Consider the following 17,780-nt stretch of genomic DNA (forward strand, 5'->3'; position numbering starts at 1 on the left):
GCACTACAGATTAATGAAAAAATACTCTAGTTGATATATACTACATATTAGGAACTTCTAGACTACCCAGATGTTTGCCCATACATTTTCAGCCTGCTCCACAATGATTTAGTCGGATGTTAGTATTGTAAGACAGTCTCCATGAAATCTTTCATTGTTTCATAGTTTATGGAGTGTGAGTACAGTAACTTGACAAACACAAATTTAAAGCATCGCAACTTCCTATAGTGTTTCTGTCTGAAATTGATTCTTCCTGGTATTTCTCATGTACTAGTTATAAGGTGGTATAACCTAAACTTATGATGCACAAGAAAATTCAGAAGCTCTCTGGTGCAGACACCAGGCAGTGAAGAGTAAGTACAGATCAGCAGAGCAACTTGTACGTAAGCACACCTTTATCACTGATCAGATTGAACTGGCATAAACTTCTGAAAAACAGATAAAGACTTAAGATAAATGTCATGCTGGTATGCTCTCTATTTTACATTAAAGTCCTAATTCTGCAACTGTCTATGCTGTGTGCAGCTAATGGACACCCTTGCTCCACTCGTGCCAGATCTGTGTGGCTCATTCTCCTCCTCTGCATTCTCAATTAAGGTGGCACAGCACTCCTTGCAGCTTGATATCCTTTATACGAACCCCAACAAACAGCTCTTTCATTAGTGTGCGCCTTGGAGGAGCTGTGGTGTGTGCACAGAGGAGCTCAGGGCCCTCACCAGTGCCTGCAAGGGCCATGTGGTTACCCACAGCTCATTAGTAGGAGCGTTTAGTGGCAGCAATATAGAGAGGTAGCAAAGCAAGCAGTATCAGTTAAGACTGAAGAAACTGAAAACTGCCTGTAAACATGTGGTGGCCAGGAACCAGACTACAGCTTTAGCCACTGATAGTTTCCTTATCTGTGTTGAAACCTGTGAAAACGATGGGCAAGGTGGCTCTGACCATCTATGGCCAGTGCCAAGGCCTATGTTGCTGTCATGGAGCTATGGAGGACCCTCTGCTTACAGATTGCCCCAGAGCCATCAAAGAAGGCACAGTTATGGTGCTGAGCTGTGGATGTAAGGAGCTTGTGCTTTGTCAAGGCCCAAAGTGCGTTATGCAGTTGCTCGATCACATTTTTCTCTTATTTATTATCTTATGAGAATATTTCTCATATTTCTGTTCCTCATATGTTTAATTTGCCTTCATTTTCCACATTCTCCTGGTAGCCACTTTGGTAGTGATCCTTTAGGTAGGTTGTTCTTCTAATTGCAGTGTAAACATGGGACTTTAGTGAATACAATTATGCAATGGTAAACCTTGTACTGATCCTTTGAGAACTATTTTTCTTGGTATCTTAACTGAGGAAAAACGGCTAATAAAGAATGGGGTAATAACAGCAGCAACAATATAACGCTACTGAAAATATTATATAAGACATTGAGAAAATAAAGTACTGCCTGAAGAAAGCTTAGATGTATGATGTGCATGTTAATGCTTCCTTATTTTCTTTTGAAGGATCGCCGCTTTAATGATGAGATTGACAAACTGACTGGATACAAGACAAAGTCACTCTTGTGCATGCCCATAAGAAACAGTGATGGAGAGATTATTGGTGTTGCCCAAGCAATAAATAAGACTCCTGGAGGTGCCCCTTTTTCTGATGATGATGAAAAAGTAAGATTACCTTTACTTTTGTATTTTTTTAAATTTCTTTTGTAACTGAGTAGACTCTTCTAAAGATACTTAATCCAATAAGTAAATGGCACAGCACTTGTGTTAATGATGTTTTTTTAGAAATGCTTAACATAAAATGTACATTTTTGTTGTTATCAACATAAAATATGTATCTGTTCTGTAAATGTGGGAGATCTTGTGGCTGAAACCAACTTATGGTCTCTAAATCTTATGTAGACTTTTTTCATGTAGTAGATCTTAATAGGAAGACTTTTTTTATTTTTTAAAACTTACCTGTAAGAATAAGTTCATGGGGGAAAACTGTCACAGAGACACTCCTAAGCTTGCTGACTTTAAAAATCACCACCTTCTCTTAGTGCTCTCCATGGGATAAATGCCTGTAGCATATGCAAAAGAAGTTTTGTTTTAGAGGAGATTATGCATATACAACTTTATGCTATTCTAAAATATAGGAGACTTGCAAATATCCATGAAAGAACAAGAGGGCAGGAAGGGGACACTAGGTGTGCATATGAAGCAAAATTTAGAGAGTAAAGTGAGCTCAAAAGGCAGGAGAACAGAGGGAGCCACAAGGAAGGAACCTGAATTAAAGAAAGTGGGGAAAACAGGAAATGGTGCTGCTGAAGGCAGATGCATGCAGCTGAGCATGGAGGGAAAATGTATGTTGAAGCCAAAAGATGACTGGGGAAGAGAATGGTAGAGGGCAGCAAGCTGGGGAGGAACAGAACAGCATCTATAGCATTAGTTTGCTTCTGAATCACTTTTGATACTTGAAAATCTTGGATATGTTGAATATGATTTATTAGCATACACTACAAATCTGGTAGTGTATGCTACAATGGGTAACTAACTGCAAATTAAACAAAATGAGACCTCTGAATAGGCTTTTTTCTGCACTTTTTATTAGTACTCTCTGTGTCTGTGTAAAGGGAATTTTGTTTAAATGCAGCCTTATCATGGATACTACATTTGATTATCATACATTCAACTAGCAAAACAACTGTGTACATGTGTGTCGTGGTTTAACCCCAGTCAGCAACTCAGCACCACGCAGCCGTTTCCCCCTCCCCTCCCAGTGGGGTGAGGAGGAGGAAAGGAAAGGAAAACAAGTAAAACTCGTGGGTTGAGATAAGAACAGTTTAATAACTAAAGTAAAATATAATACTAACAATAGTAATAATGAAATATAATAATAATAGTAATGAAAAGGAATACAACAAAAAAAGGAAGGGGGGGGAAGGAAAAAAAAATAACCAGTGATGCACAATGCAATTGCTCACCACCCGCTGACCAATGCCCAGTTAGTTCCCAAGCCACGATCCGCCCCTCCCGGCCAACTCCCCCCTGTTTACATACTGGGCATGACATTCCATGGTATGGAATACCCCTTTGGCTAGTTCAGGTCAGCTGTCCTGGCTGTGCTCCCTCCCAGCTTCTTGCACACCTGCTTGCTGGCAGAGTATGGGAGACTGAAAAGTCCTTGGCTTAAGATAAGTGCTACTTAGCAACAACTAAAACATCAGTGTGTTATCAACATCATTCTCACACTAAATCCAAAACACAGCACTGTACCAGCTACTAAAAAGAAAGTTAACTCTGTCCCAGCCGAAACCAGGACAATGTGAATTGTGTATTACACAAACATATTAATGTAAATATTTGATGCCACTACTGAGGCTGTGGCATTTGCTTCCATTCAGTGACTGCTAAATACTATCTAAAATCACCAAGTTGCCCATACTTTAATTACCATCTTTATATTATTTTTACTAGTTGTTTATATCACTGTTATAAGCCTATATGTTAGAATTCTTCAAGAATATATTAAATAGGTTCTGACATGTAGAGTTATGGAAAAATAAATGAGAACATAACCATTATTGTGCCCCGTAATAGATCTTAGATTTAATGAGGCCTGGCAGTCTGTGTGCTGTTATTTCCAAATCTGTGCTTTTAAGTTTCTTCACTCACTGATAACCTAGAAAGCGTGATGTACCTCTGGGAAGCAAGAGAGCACGCACTTCCAGGAGAACGTCTTGCAGGATTAGCAAACAGGTTTTTTATCATAATATCAGCAAAAGTGGTTGTGAGGAAAGGGAGCAAGTGAAAATTGGGAAATCCTTTTCAAAATAAGAAAAGATCTACCTGGGTATTGAGGTGGTTCGTGCAGAAAAGCCGTGTGAGTAGCTGGCAAAAGACGTAAATTCAGCTTTGTGTTGATGTTACAATTTCTGACAATTAACAGCTTCAGAATGGTTAGGAAATGAAAATTACTTCTCCTCTTCCTCCCCCCAAGCCCTCTCAAAGAAATGTCAATTACTCCTCCTCTTCCTCCCCCTCCAAGCCCTCTCAGAGAAATGTCAGTATCATTTAAGTCTGACTCTTGTTTGCAAGTGTCTATCCTCTCTTAGTAATGTGTGAAGCAATTAAAATAATCTGTTGGGCTTTTTTTTACAAAGCTATAAGACTATATTGTATAATGAAATGTCACTTGGGGGCACTACTGTCTTGAGTCAATAGGAAACAAAGAATTATGTTTTCAATTAGAATTAAGTAGAAGCTAGCATCATTTTTATGTACTCTTAGTTATTTTCAGGAAGTTAAAAGCAAATAAAATATTTAAGATTTGAGGAGTTTTAATGCTCCCAAGCTGTAACCAAGTTTATATTTTGCAATATGTAAAATGGAGTATTGGATTTCAAAGTTTTTCTATTTTGTTTTTCATGGCAAATTTTGGGGGTTTTCTCTTACATCTCTGATGGTGGTGATAACGCAGCACTAATAATGAGTCTAAGTGGATTTTCCACATGTCATGGTTGTTTCCCGCTGCCAAATTTCTTTTCTCCTTTTGGTGTAAGGAATGTTTCAGCCAATTCATTGTTTAAATGCAGAAGTAGACTTGATAGCCACTGGCATGAGAGAAAATGTTCTGTCTCACAATGTGTTTTCTCTTGCCAACATCAGTGGCTCAGCTGAACAGACTGATTTCAGAGATTTCCAGTTTGATACAAACAATAGTAGAATACCTTATTACTTTTGTATAGCAGCCATCATTATTACGTTATGTTGTGTAATTGGTAACTTTTTGGAGAAATAGGCTGGTGATATACTTTTACATGTATTTTGCAAATGAAGACACCAGTTCATCTGCACAGGCGTAGAAAAGGAAGATTAAAACACAAACCCTTGAAAAGAACTGTGCACCCTGCATGCATTCCCAGTACTGTCCTGAAGTTTCATTTAAGTATTTGTGCTGTTTGCTGGTGAGTCATACTTGTTCCAGAACTAGTGAGAAACTCAGCCTAACAAGAGCTTGACAGTCTGTAGTTTAGATTATTGTATGCCCTTTAGAGTCTTCTGAGATGCGATGCCAAAACAAATCTAATCCTCCATCAGAGAGGCTTAACAAACAGCAGCAGCAGCTCCACTGTCACTTAAACTGGCATCCTGGGTCTCTCTGGCTCTGACGTCCTCCTAGCCTGAAAGAAGTGAATTGACTGTGGGGAAACTACCTAGGGCAGCCAGCTTGAATTAAATCCTGCTTGACTTACTGAAAAGCAGTAGTTTGAATGCAGTGAGATCTCTCCTGGGAGGGGGAAGGAAGAACTGGATTTGGTTGTCTGTGCTCTGTGGATAGTTTTATTAAGAAATATATATATATCTCTCTCCAGATTCCAGGATTCAGCTGATGTATGTTTGGTTTGTGGGTGCTTGAAGATACGGTTCTCGTGCTCCAACATTTCTATTTCTTACGTTCCTAATAGCAGCCCTGTGATTCTAAATTGCCCGATTTAATGTGCTCTTCTTGGTCCATATTAATTAAGGCTTAACTATATTCTATACTGGGTCTGCCATAGTGATGAACAATTTGTAGAGATTTCGCTATACCTGCTAATTGGTTTTCTGTGAGTTTTTGCATGATGGGCTTAGAGGCACACTGGCAGGTAGCAATTTCAAAGTCAGTTAGGACAGTTTCTTTATCTTAGGGAAGTAATCAACTGTAAATAAAACTGCTAGGGAAGGGAGTGATCCAGAATAGGCAAGCATCCTTGACTGTTGTGAAAATGATGACCCCAGCTCTGTGAATGTGTGGAATTTACCAAAGTCACCTGGAAATTATTTTGATGGGTCCACTAGAAAGGAATGTAAGAAACAAATTAGGTAAAGAATTTTTTTGTTTCATATATTGCAGTAAGTGACCTCCTGCTAATATCTACCTTCGTTCTCTGAAAATCTGCATGGCAGTGGGACTCCAAAAGCTATCATTTAAAACTGGCATAATCCTCAAAGGTATCATGTGGCCTGTATGTCACTTACATCCCAATGCAAGAGACAAATCCACTGAAAGAAGGCAGAAAATAACAAAGACATTTGAAGGATGAAGGTGCTGAAGTGCTACAACTGTCTGGGAAAACTCTAATGGTCTATTAGGCACAGTTCTCAAAAAGTACTTGCAACACAATCTAAATTAAAATAAATCACAGTAACTGAACTTGCTTGCTGGGGGAGTTTAAAACAATTTGTCACTAGAATATTGGCTTTATCTATCAAGGCAGCTTCACACTACTGGTTTGCAACGAACAGCACCAAATGAATGCAGTGGCAAATATTTGCATGGAGTTCTTAGTCTTGCATGCATTCAGTCATGCTTTCAAGTTAAGCTGAAAGTCTACGTTTCTTTTTAGTTACAGAACTCTATAAATGTGCTTGAAACTTAACAAAAATGTATCTATATCAATACCTCTGTTTTGAGACTGGCAGTTAATATTTGAATTGGACATCTTTATCACTGAGGTACGGAAACATGTCCAAGATGTCTTACAGTGATATTTTAGTGAACTATTTATTTTTTTCAAATATAAATGTTTCTCTTCCTAGGCTCAGGGGCTACTTTGTTGCTGTGTGTTTATGGTACGTATTACACTAAATTCTTGATACCTGTTTGAGGCCTCTAGGTGCTATTATAAAACAAACACATTGTCAGATTTGGCATCAGGAAGGGTTTCTCTATAGAACAGTTCAGTGAAGATTTTCGTGGGGTTTTTTTGTGGGGACTGGGGTTTTGTTCTTGTCTTGTACGATGGTGAGAGTGAGTAGGGTATCTGGATTCTTCCTGCAATTGCCAGCAGGAATCTGAACCTGTTGGCTATTCCCATATTTCCTGTGCTTGTATCTTCTTAATTAATACAGAGAGACTTGAACAAATAAGAGCTCTCGTCTGTAAATGTAGACGGTCATTTGGCTAATGTTTGTAGTATTTGACTCAAAGCTCAATAAACTAAATGGAAGAATATCTGCTGACTTCAGAGGCTTTTAAACATCAGACCTTTGTCCATTTCTCCCATAGGAGCATTTCATTAAATGCAGACCCCCAAGTCTATTTTATGAAGCTTAAATTCATCTGGGTGAGAGCACTGTAAAGAAATCAGTTAAGGGTCAGTTTTGGCTTCTGTATCCTTCCACTGGATGCAAACAGGCTCCAATAGGCTGAACACAGTTTCTGTGGTAGACTGTGCTGTTGATCAAACACCTCTCTAAGATATCTCGATTCACTAGGCATAAAGATGACTGCTTAATTACTTTCGTGAACATTCATTGAAAAGTCAGAAAACTGGAGAGGTTGTTATGCCAACCCCCCAACACAACAAAGGTCAGGGTCTCCCTCAAGTTAAGTTAACTTTTTTCTAGGAGATAGTTTGTCAGCTGCATAGAGTCTGAAGTTGCCTTTGAGCTTGAACAAGGTGATTGGATTTAGAAATGGTAGTCAGTCCTGGAAACTGAGCCATACAAAGAGCCATGAGACAGAATAAAACTTTCATAATATTTGTTGGATGCTTGTCGTCAAAACAATCTGGTTGGCATACAGAAGAACCCTGTATGCATTTCTTTCCATGTTGGGCCTCATCTCTGTTCAGCTCTACAAGAACTGTGTTGTATCTAATCACAGTATGGAAGCTGCTGTTTTTATGTACCCAGAGCCTTGTGCAGGTTATGTTAAATCCGTCCAGTAGATGCATTAGATGATCTTGTCTCTTGGATCAACTATTTCAAGTGGATTAGAGAATCATCAATGTAGCATTGTAGTGGTTATTGTAAGGCAGCCTCTGCAATTGCGTAAGGACTTAAGATGTTTTCATTGTCCAAAATACAGGCACACGGAGCCCTGAGCCTTCAACAGGATGAAGGTAATAGGCAGTGCTTTACAACCTGAGTTATTAAGGTTTTTTACTGTTCTGTTTGGCAATTTGTGGAAGCAGCTCAATTGATTTCCTAGGAAATCAGAGCCCTTTTCCTCAGATGTGAGGGCATTAAGTATTTGTATCTAACGCAGTATTTGAGAACACATATTGCTGCTTTCCTTCATGCTTAGTTCAGTCATGTTATCAAATTATATTAATTATGTCCCTGTTTGGAAAAAAACTCTAGAGGAGTTATGAGGATAAGTGATCTATTAGAGACATTAATTATAAAGCATTCAGTTGTACCTTGGGTCTAAGTCTTACTAAGAGACCTCTGGGTCTTCCTGCAAATTCTGAAGCATAAAAGTAGCCCTGGAGCTTGTGCTCTGTTTTCCCATTTCATTGGGATTCACATGGGGTTGCAGCAGGCCCGAAGAAAGGAGTCCAGATCTCTACTGGTCAAACACATGAACAGACTTCACAGGAAGAATGGTAATGCAACAAAATGCTGTGATCATGGATGCCTTTGTGCAGCTATACTATGTTCTTCAATGAGAAGCAGAATAGTGTAAAGTTTTCAACAGAAAGCACTGAAGTCAAGAATTCTGCAGTTCTGATGGTAATTTTCAGATGCTTCAGTAACTGGAAACTGTGATGTTAATATTACTTTTATCTTTTTTATTAATACTATAGTAATAGAATTTTCACTTAAATGCTTTGAATATCAAAACAACAATAATACAAGGGCTCTGGAGGATTAGAATTTTGTTTGGTTCATCTGTCAGCAGAAAGAAAGCCTGCCACAAAATAGTCTGAGGGCTATGATGTGTATTTGTTTTACAGTATAACTTTTAGGTACTGTCTATATAAGGAATTGACTAGAAAAGCTTTTTTTATTTCCTGGAGAAAAACATGTTATTGCATAACCTAAGGAATAAAGTTTTTACCTTCAGCTGTCTTCCTTTTTTTTTGGCAAAACTCCCTTAAACCAACTAAATTATTTTGATCAAATGGCTCATTAGAAAAATCTTGTTTGCTTCAAGTGAAACCTGCACTGGGGCCTTGTTACAGAAGCACGTAAAAGGAAACCTTTCTGGTTGGCAGCTGGTGAAGCCTTCATTTCTGACAATTACTGGAGATGTACCCTGTGGGCTGGATGGGAGGACTTTGTCCCTAGTGAAGTGTGTTCTGAACTTCTGTCAGTCTGTTCAGTTCTCTATAGCTGTTCTTCATAATAACTTCAAGGCTTGATATACTTTTAGAAAATAGCATTTCGCATCTCCTGCGAATTGGTTATCTTTCCTGAAGCAGAATGAAATGTTTGTACAGCAGTTCCTGCCATCAAAAATATTTCCCGCTGGAATAGTGATGCTGAGCCTGTCTGTAGCTATAGGTTACATGATGAGATATTGAAAATTTCTTAGATCATTTTGCTAAAAATTAAGTCAACTTCTGACCTTCAACATGTTATTATAGACTTCATAAGAAACTGTAATTAAAACAGTATTGTCATTCTAGCACTGACTCATGGTATGCCCTTGGGCAAACCACTTTACAGTGGTCTCTCTTCTGAAAGGTAATTCTAAAAATGGCATTAGGTGGTTCCATATCTACTATCAGACTTTCCATTTTAAGTTTTCTTACTTTATAATAAGGAAATTTATTTTCCCTCTTGTTGAGCTCAGCCTGAGCTTGTGAAGCCTTGTTGAATGCTTTCTTTGCATGCAGCAGCTGTAATCTGGACAGATCTGGTTAGAAAACACCAAAACAATTTCACAAAGATCAGTTTCAGTTCTTTGTTTAATAGTCCCAGCTTTACATATAATATTTCTCATCTCCATGAAAATTGTGCCACCCTGCTGTCCTTGATTGGTTTGCAAAAGTGTAACTGGTCTGTAATTGGTGAACTCCTGATTGTACATGAGAAGGAACTCAGTTCTCCTCCGTGCTATCTTTGCAATTGCTAGCCTGAGAAATTAATGTCTGCATCTCAGCAGTTGGAGAATGTAAGCAGCAATGTAGCTGTAAAGCCTGCTGGGAGTGTATAGGAGTGCATTTTCCCTATATCTGGGAAAATGGCTGTTTAATTCTGTGGCCACAAATGAATAAAACTCTTGTCCTCTTTCATAGGAATATAAGAAAAGATTGGCCACCGCAGATGGAAGGTCTGTCTAACCCAGTGACCTTTCTCTGTCAGCTGCTGAAAGCAAATGCCTGGGATGAGGCAAGCACAGGATGGTATTTCTCTCATGTACTCCACCAGTTTCCTGTCATTTGCAGCTCAGGGCCAGACACGGTATCTTTTTATTTAATACCACCCCAGGAATTTTCCGCTTATTAATTTATTCAGGCATTTCTTGAAGCAAGACAAACTTCTAGCTTTCACAACATCCTGCACATTGTGTGAAGAACTGCCGTGTGACTTCCATTAATTTTATATTATTACTCCTTGTTTTGCTTTTAGTGAACACAGTGAAGAGTCATTCCCTATTCATTTTCATGCCAATTGTTTTGCCCTAAAAATCTTCAAGCTCTAAAAGCTGTGAAGTTCCCACCTGGTGCAGCAGTCTTTCCTGCAGGCAGCTGTCTGCTTTGGCAGGAGAGGTGCCTGCTACCCAGAGTCCTGGGCAGTGCCTCCAGTCTGCTGTGACAGTTGGTACTTTCCATGTCTGGAGAAGTAGAAGGCATTTGAACCATTTTTTTTTTTTTTTTTGTACACTCTAGCCTGAAAAACCAAGAACTGCACTTTTCTTAGTGTTTTAAAACTGCCTGCCAGGTATGCCCAGAACTGTTTTTGAAAGCCAGAGCAGGTCTTCATTGCTTGTTGGCATCTTGATGTCACTGCATTAACAGAACATAAAAAAAGTTTTGTTCATCATCTAACCTAGCTAGTCTGCTTTGCTGATTGTTAATTTTAGCAAAAAGTGTGACTGTTCTTATGAAAGATTCCAGAGCTCCCTCAATCATTGTGGATGTTGGGAAGTGTCATGTTTTCAATTAAAAAAAAAAAAACAACAACACCACCAAAACAAACTTACAACAAAGCATGAAAAACATGTCAGATCACCAGTAAAAGTTAGTCAACAAGATTAACAATTACTATGCAGCAAGATTACATGTTCCAGAGTAGAGTTGACTAGAATTATGAAAGCTGAAGTAGTTTAACCAACTAATGACAATGATTTCACATCTCATGCCTAGCTGGCAAACACTAAACTAAGGTTAAAACAATCAATATTATGATGATTTTTTCAGTTGGAATGTTGTTGGAGCTGTCAGATAATTGAGCCACATTGCTGATAATCATGAATGGTGATCAGAGATTTCAGCAAGGAAATTATGCAGTGCACTTCAGGTGACTCTTAACAGGTAAGCAAACTGTGTTTAGAAAAATATTTCCTGTGAACAGCATAGTGATACAGGCAGGGGCACCAGGAAGAACACTTCATTTAACAGTGCTTTGTGAAAGCTGTGAGTAAGCACCTTAATTGTCAATTCAGTCTGTGGGGAACCCTTTTACTTAGAATATTTATCCACATACATTTTTAGCGAAACAAAAAAATATTTATACTGGCAGCTATCAAGGCTACAGCCTTTGGGCTGAACTTGACATGAATTTAACCTTAGTATTAATTTGGTGGCAATTTGCTATCTATGTGGTAGAATGGATAAAAACATTTTGTTTTTTTCTTTTTTGTTTTTTAAAAAAAAGGCTTTTGCTGTATAAAAACAGTCTAGAATTTTGTGATGCTGGTGTCATGGTTACAAGGCAAATTCAATGATAATAGCGCTCTGGCATGATAATAGCTCTCCAGTGTTGTGGTATGCTTTTGAACTGGGAGGTGAGTGAAAATGCCCTGGAGCTGTAGTGGACAGGGCCCAGTGTGTAAGGCTGTGTTGTGGGGTCCCAAGTGTGGGGAGGCAAGTGCTAAGCGGTGATGGACTTGCGGAGATCCGAGAGCTGAGGATGTCCTAGCTGCTATGCAGTGAGGTGTCAGCGGGGCCACGTGTTGTGGTCTGAGCTGGAGCAGCCCTGTAGACTTGTCCTACAGAGCAGAATAGCTATGAATATGGTACTACTTCTGCTAAGGAAAGGAGGCTTTGAAAGAAGGAAGCTTGCCAAGACATGTTACCATAAACACAATCTGAATTTTCCTTTTCTGTCACACACAGTGGAAAACATGTTTAGAGTGGTTAGTGGGGGTTATGTACTTGCTTCTGTGGCTGAATCACAAAGGTTTATAATCTGCTCTAGCCTAGGGTTTCAGGGCTTCTCCTTCAACTCAAGGTCTAGTCATGAGCTTTTAATTCTGTGTGTCCAGAAATTTTGATTCTCAGTGATGGCAAAGATTGTTGCTACCCTACTAGACATGCACAGCAGCTGAAACGTGGCCTCGGTAATACAGCTGTTGCAAGGGTAAACTCCAATCTCTAGTCTTTTAAAGAATATAAAATAATTCTGAACTTCAAGAAGTTGGCAAAATTTGACAGAGCAGTAGGGATGTGGATGACTTATAAAAGCTGAAGTCTGCCTGCAGAAGTGTTAAACCAGCAGATTGGCAAGAAGCTTCTCGCTAACAAATTAGAGAAACAAAATACTGCATCTAATTGAAGTTTTGGAAAAACATGCAATGTAGAGACTGTAATTTTCATTATAAGTGGAGCGATGATCTCTGTTTTTGTGTGATCTCATGAACATCTGACAAAATCTGACCACTGAGTGATAAACTCAATAGTTGCTGCCAGCCCAAGCAGTTCATATACAAATGAAAGCATTTTATTTTTTTGAAGTGGGTTTTGGGAAATCACCCTACACAGGAAGCAGAGGCCATTCCAGTGAGATGTGAAAAGGTGTAAGCCATCATATGAGCCTGTAGGAATGAGCTTGAGCATTTCATGTGCTCAGCTGTCAGTCTTATGAGGTTTGCAGTTGCTGCATTGATGTTTATATTTGGAAGAATAAAGAGGTGGTGTTTTCCCTTCCCCCCCCCAACCTATTACAGCTTTTCACATATTCTCTGAAAATTAGGTTCTATTCTTAGAGTAGAAATAGTGGAAAAGAATGGTGAGAAACTTATTTTATAAGCCTCTGTGTTCAATGTATAAGGAGGATTTAATGTATGTTAATAAAATGAATTCCTCCACTGACTAACTACTCAGTGATCATCTTCCTCACTGATGTAATACTAAACTACTATGTCCTGAACATTAAAACAAAATACTTCAATTATTGTTTCATCAGGTACTTAGACTTTTAATGAAAACTGAACTAGAGATGAATAATCTGGATTGATTCTAATTTAATTTATTCTAATTTGCATGGCCTTCTGTTTTGCTTCTGCTGTCAATTTTGTGGATTTTATGAGAATAGATATGTCAAGTCAGATACTGAGATCTATTTTTGCTTGTATAAAAAGATTAATTTAGATGTTAGATGCTTGTAGTAGAATGTGATGCTGAAGCTAAAAAAATATCTAACTGTTAAAAATATCCATGAGATACTGTTTTAAATAGAACTTGCTTTTCTGGGATAGTTGCTGTAATTGTGATGTGAAGGTAATCAGGCAGTGTGATTTTATGTGGATGTTATTATGAAAGCTATGAAAGTATCAGGAACAATAATCAGAACATTGTGTATCTGGATGCATCTTCTACAATGGCAGAGTTATAGCAGAAGAACTGTGTTGGGGTTTTTTTTAATGGAATTATTTTGCATTTACTTTTCTCTCAATGTTTTAATTTTTTGAGTCAATCCTGCATTCTGCTTTTCCTGGAGGACAGAGGTCTCTGCTTGACTGGCAGCAGCTGCTGCTGCTGGGAGTATCTGTTGCCATGCCTAATGGTATGGTTATCATATCCTTGTTAGTCTGGCATTGGGACTACTGAATTAATACTCAAATTTGTGGTCTTGTGACTGGTACTGTTGCATTAACCAGAGCTGCATACTGATACCTTATCACTTTCATTTGCAGTTACTGTCACACAAAAAACCCTGAGAATGGGCTGACTGTAAAATAGCATTCAGAAGCACATGTAGGAATGCAGAAACTGTTTTCTCTTTAAGATAGGTTTTTGCAGCAGGGAGAGAAGTGGAAGCAGGAAAGGGCAAGGCTGGGGGAGTGAAAAGCTGGGGCAGACCCAGGCTGAGGGCACAGCAACAAGTGATGGAGAAAGCATCCTGCACTCCTGCGTTTGGGTCTAGCACTCATGTGCCACCAGAAAAGGGTCTCGCCCCCTCTAGTGGCTTGCCTTCCTACTTGGTTGTGATAATGTAAAATTAAATGAGCACGTGTAACTAGAGTAGTGCCTCCCAAAGATAAGTTGTGACTCTCCTTTAGCTTAGTGTTTCTGGTATTTTTTGGTATTTTTTAGCACTGAAAGATGACAGCATGTTTTGTAAGTGTTAAATATAAATCAACTTAGCTATCTTCATGCTTCTTCCACGTTTCCTGATAGACATTTACTCCACATCAATGCAGCCCAGCTTTAGGCTAAGAATGCTACAAGTGTTTGCAGCTCTCCATGCCAAACCAGCGCTTTACGTTTCTAGGCGAGGATTGAAACCGTTCAGTGCTCACAGTCACATTATGTAAGTAGAAGTAGCCTGTTCACACTGCCATCAAGTGGATGCAAGGCATTACGGCACCGGCGTTGTGTTTGAAGTTTCTCATCCCCTTTGTATTCCATCAAAATCTTAATAAACCTAGCTTCGCTTACTTGCACGTCTGATTCTGACAACACGTGCAGAGGCCTCTCCTTTCTGCCTGCAATACTGAAGAAGCGGAGTTAGTTCTCTAAAACTGTGTGCTGACATGGGAAGATAAATCAAGAATTTTTTTGCTCCATAGTTTGTCTGCAACTGACTTACGATAAGAGGTTGATTTTGGTATCTCAATATCCTTATCACATGTGAATAACTGAGACTTCACTTAATGTAGGCTGAAGTACTCAAACAGTAGTAACTGCCAGAATTGAAGTTGCACTCACAACAGCATTCAGAGTTTTCCATGGGCCATGTTTGCTTTTTGAGCAATAATTTGCTATTTCTTCTCCTGTGACTTTGTTGTGTAGCCTCAGACCTTATTTGCCTCCCACTTTTCATTGTTGTTCTGGAGATGACAAGATGATCAGGTCCAAAAATGGACTCGGACACCTAAAGCAAGATTTCAAGTGTACTTCAGGCATCTTCACTCAAAAATAGTCTTATGGCTACCTGATCCAAGAAATGCCTTGCACTCAATAGCTACCTCCCTGTTCATCCACAAAGTTATCCAGTGTGTCTGCATACATTGATGCTTCAGTCTGGCAGCGTCATCAATTATTAAAAATTGAACAACCTTTTCTTTTGTTAGATGCTGAAAGTAGCTGAACATTTTCCAACAGGGTAATTTTTTGATTATTTATAGCTTTATCACATTTTAGATGTTTAAAGTGAATGTTTACATGCTGATATTTTTTTCCCTCGGGCAGAAACTCATTGAATTTTGCCTTTTTTTCTTTTAATCTACTCAAAATATTTTTTTCCTAAACTATTTTTGAAAATATTTTCTTTGTCAAGCTATTGCATGCCAAAGTTCTGGAAAGGAAGCCTTGACATTTGGCTATGAGCTGGGATACACATGGCTGGATACACATCAGGGGTACTGTGAGGAGCCCAATGCTGTCCATGTGGTTTAAATAAATGTGGGTGTTTTTAAATTGCATCCTCAGAACTTTGTCATTCTGCTTTCTAGTTTATGGCTCATTCTACATCTCTCTCGTTTTTCTTCTCCCGTTTCAACATTTGTATCATCCTTTTTGCAACAGGCAGTGTACCCCAGTGCTGTATGTGAAGCCTGTCTTCCCTCATTGTGTTCCCTTTTTCTTATCCTGTTGCTATCCTTTTGCTAATGTCTGTTTTCTTCCTACGCTTCGTGCAGATAAGTGCATTTGTGAAGGGGGTAGGAGTCACAATGGATTTGCTGTTTGGTAGAGCTCACCATTTATCACTTCTCACTCAGACACTGAACGTGTTGGTGGTAGAAAAGGTCATTCCACAAAATCTTTCGGTGTTATAAGAACTTCTGCATGTTCAGAGGACTACTAGATTTCATACCAATGAAAGCTGCTACTGGAGGTTATCACAGCCTGGCACTGTTTGTCATACGGCGTTGTATATCTCCACTTTCAGATATTACTAGAAGTGAATACAAGGATGTGGAATATCCTATGTCCCCACTAAATTATTTACAGATAGGAACAACTAACTTTAGTTGATCTATATGATGTACAATGCAGTAGGTCTTTTCTTTTTGAACCTTTCTTATTTATTAAGCCTTTTTACCATTTTATTTTTATATTGTTTATAATTCTCCTTTGTTTTGCTATCCTATCTCTGTTTGAATTTAATTTTTATTCATGTAATACTGTTTTATTTCTAACTTACTTTTCTGCAATGCAAAGGGATTTTCTCCTCACTTTCTGCTTTACTCATCCTTGTCATGCAGGAACCTAAAGGTAGCAATGCAAATGAAAGATACAGCACTAAAAAAAAAACCCAAAAAACCCACAACTGTAGGCACAATATCTAACAAAAAGTTAAAATAACGAGGAAAATTGAGAGCATGTGGGAAATATGGAAGTGGTGACTATCCCTTGCCAAGACAGTGGAGCACTTTGTAAGACAGGTCAGCAGAAGGGCTGCTCATCTATTAGACAAAAGCAGAAGCTAAAAAGGGAAAGGATCCACCAGATACAAAGAGAGACAGTTCCAGTCATGATAGCAGTAGTGGAGAACATACATCACCACATCTGTGGTGCAGACAGACAACACAGGGTGGTAGGTTGTCTTCTGCTTGCCAGTCTAAATAATAGCATAGCTGAGGGGCTGGCTGTATACCCTTAAATATGCAAGGAGAAGGAATGTAATGTGGAGAAAAAAGGAGAAAGGGGAGGGGAAAAAAAAAAAAAAACAACGCAAAGAACCAACATATCAACCCTGATATAAATTGAGCTTCGTACATAAGGTAACTTTAATTGTTGAAAAATTGTCTTGAAATAATAGACAAAGCCTCAGGAATTTTAGTGAGATAATGTTTGCTTTCACATTCCCATTTTAAGAGGCAAAATTGGTGATAACTTCAATTCAGTTCAGTCTTCTTGGAAATTGGGTTAGGATACAAATGTATCTTAATTTTTCTTCTTGTCATGTTTTGGTCAGTACTAATACTTTCAGAAAGCATTTGTCAGGCTGCTAAGTGCAAAAATATTTCAGGGTAGTTGGTTCTTTGAACTAGAGTTTTAACAAACTTCTAATGTACTCTGTTTTTTGACCTCTCATCCCTCAGCCATAGTTATATGCAGCAGTGGTAACTGTGTGGTAACAAGTTTCAGATAAGTGGTAACAAAGTTTCATGCAAGCTTATGAAATTCTGCAGAAAGTCACCTCTTCATTCTTGCTTTTTCTATGTAGCTGGCAGCTTTGATTACCAGAACATTAATACCTTTTCCAGAGCCCCAAATTTGTTGGGGTTTTTTTTGTGTTGTAAAGATGAGAACGTCTCCTACCCTAGGTGGGTGGGGGGAAAGTGTATGAGAGGGAGAGAGATTAAGTAGTCAAAAAGAGGCAATCCATAAAACAGATAGATTGGTCTGCCTAATGGGGTTATGTAAGTGCTCTGGGATATTATATCTACTTAAAAGAGCAAAATAAAAGGTAATAGTTCCAATATAGAAGTTAATGTGGTTTTAAGACCCTTAAGTCTTTTTTGTTTAAACAATTTAAACTGTTTGGCAAATAGTACTGATACTGTACTTGTTTTTCAGATGGAAATGATGCCATTTATTTCTTGGGTAGAATCCCCAGTTTATCCTGTGGTGTTTCTCAGCTCTCTGAACTTAGTGTTATTATCCACCATCTCTCCTCCTGCAGTGGATTGCTGCAAGGAA

At 38.6% G+C, this 17,780-nt stretch overlaps 1 protein-coding gene across 1 annotated transcript in view; it reads left to right on the top strand.

Moving 5' to 3' along the window:
* PDE11A (phosphodiesterase 11A) overlaps positions 1-17,780 on the top strand; it is a 137,556-nt gene that overhangs the window by 16,205 nt on the left and 103,571 nt on the right. Inside the window, exon 2 of the mRNA XM_050900076.1 lies at positions 1,495-1,653. Coding sequence (XP_050756033.1) covers positions 1,495-1,653 — 159 coding nt within the window. The remainder of the gene's footprint in view (positions 1-1,494; positions 1,654-17,780) is intronic.

Source organism: Gymnogyps californianus, chromosome 7 (assembly GCF_018139145.2).
Source record: "Gymnogyps californianus isolate 813 chromosome 7, ASM1813914v2, whole genome shotgun sequence".
Classification (NCBI taxonomy): Eukaryota; Metazoa; Chordata; class Aves; order Accipitriformes; family Cathartidae; genus Gymnogyps; species Gymnogyps californianus.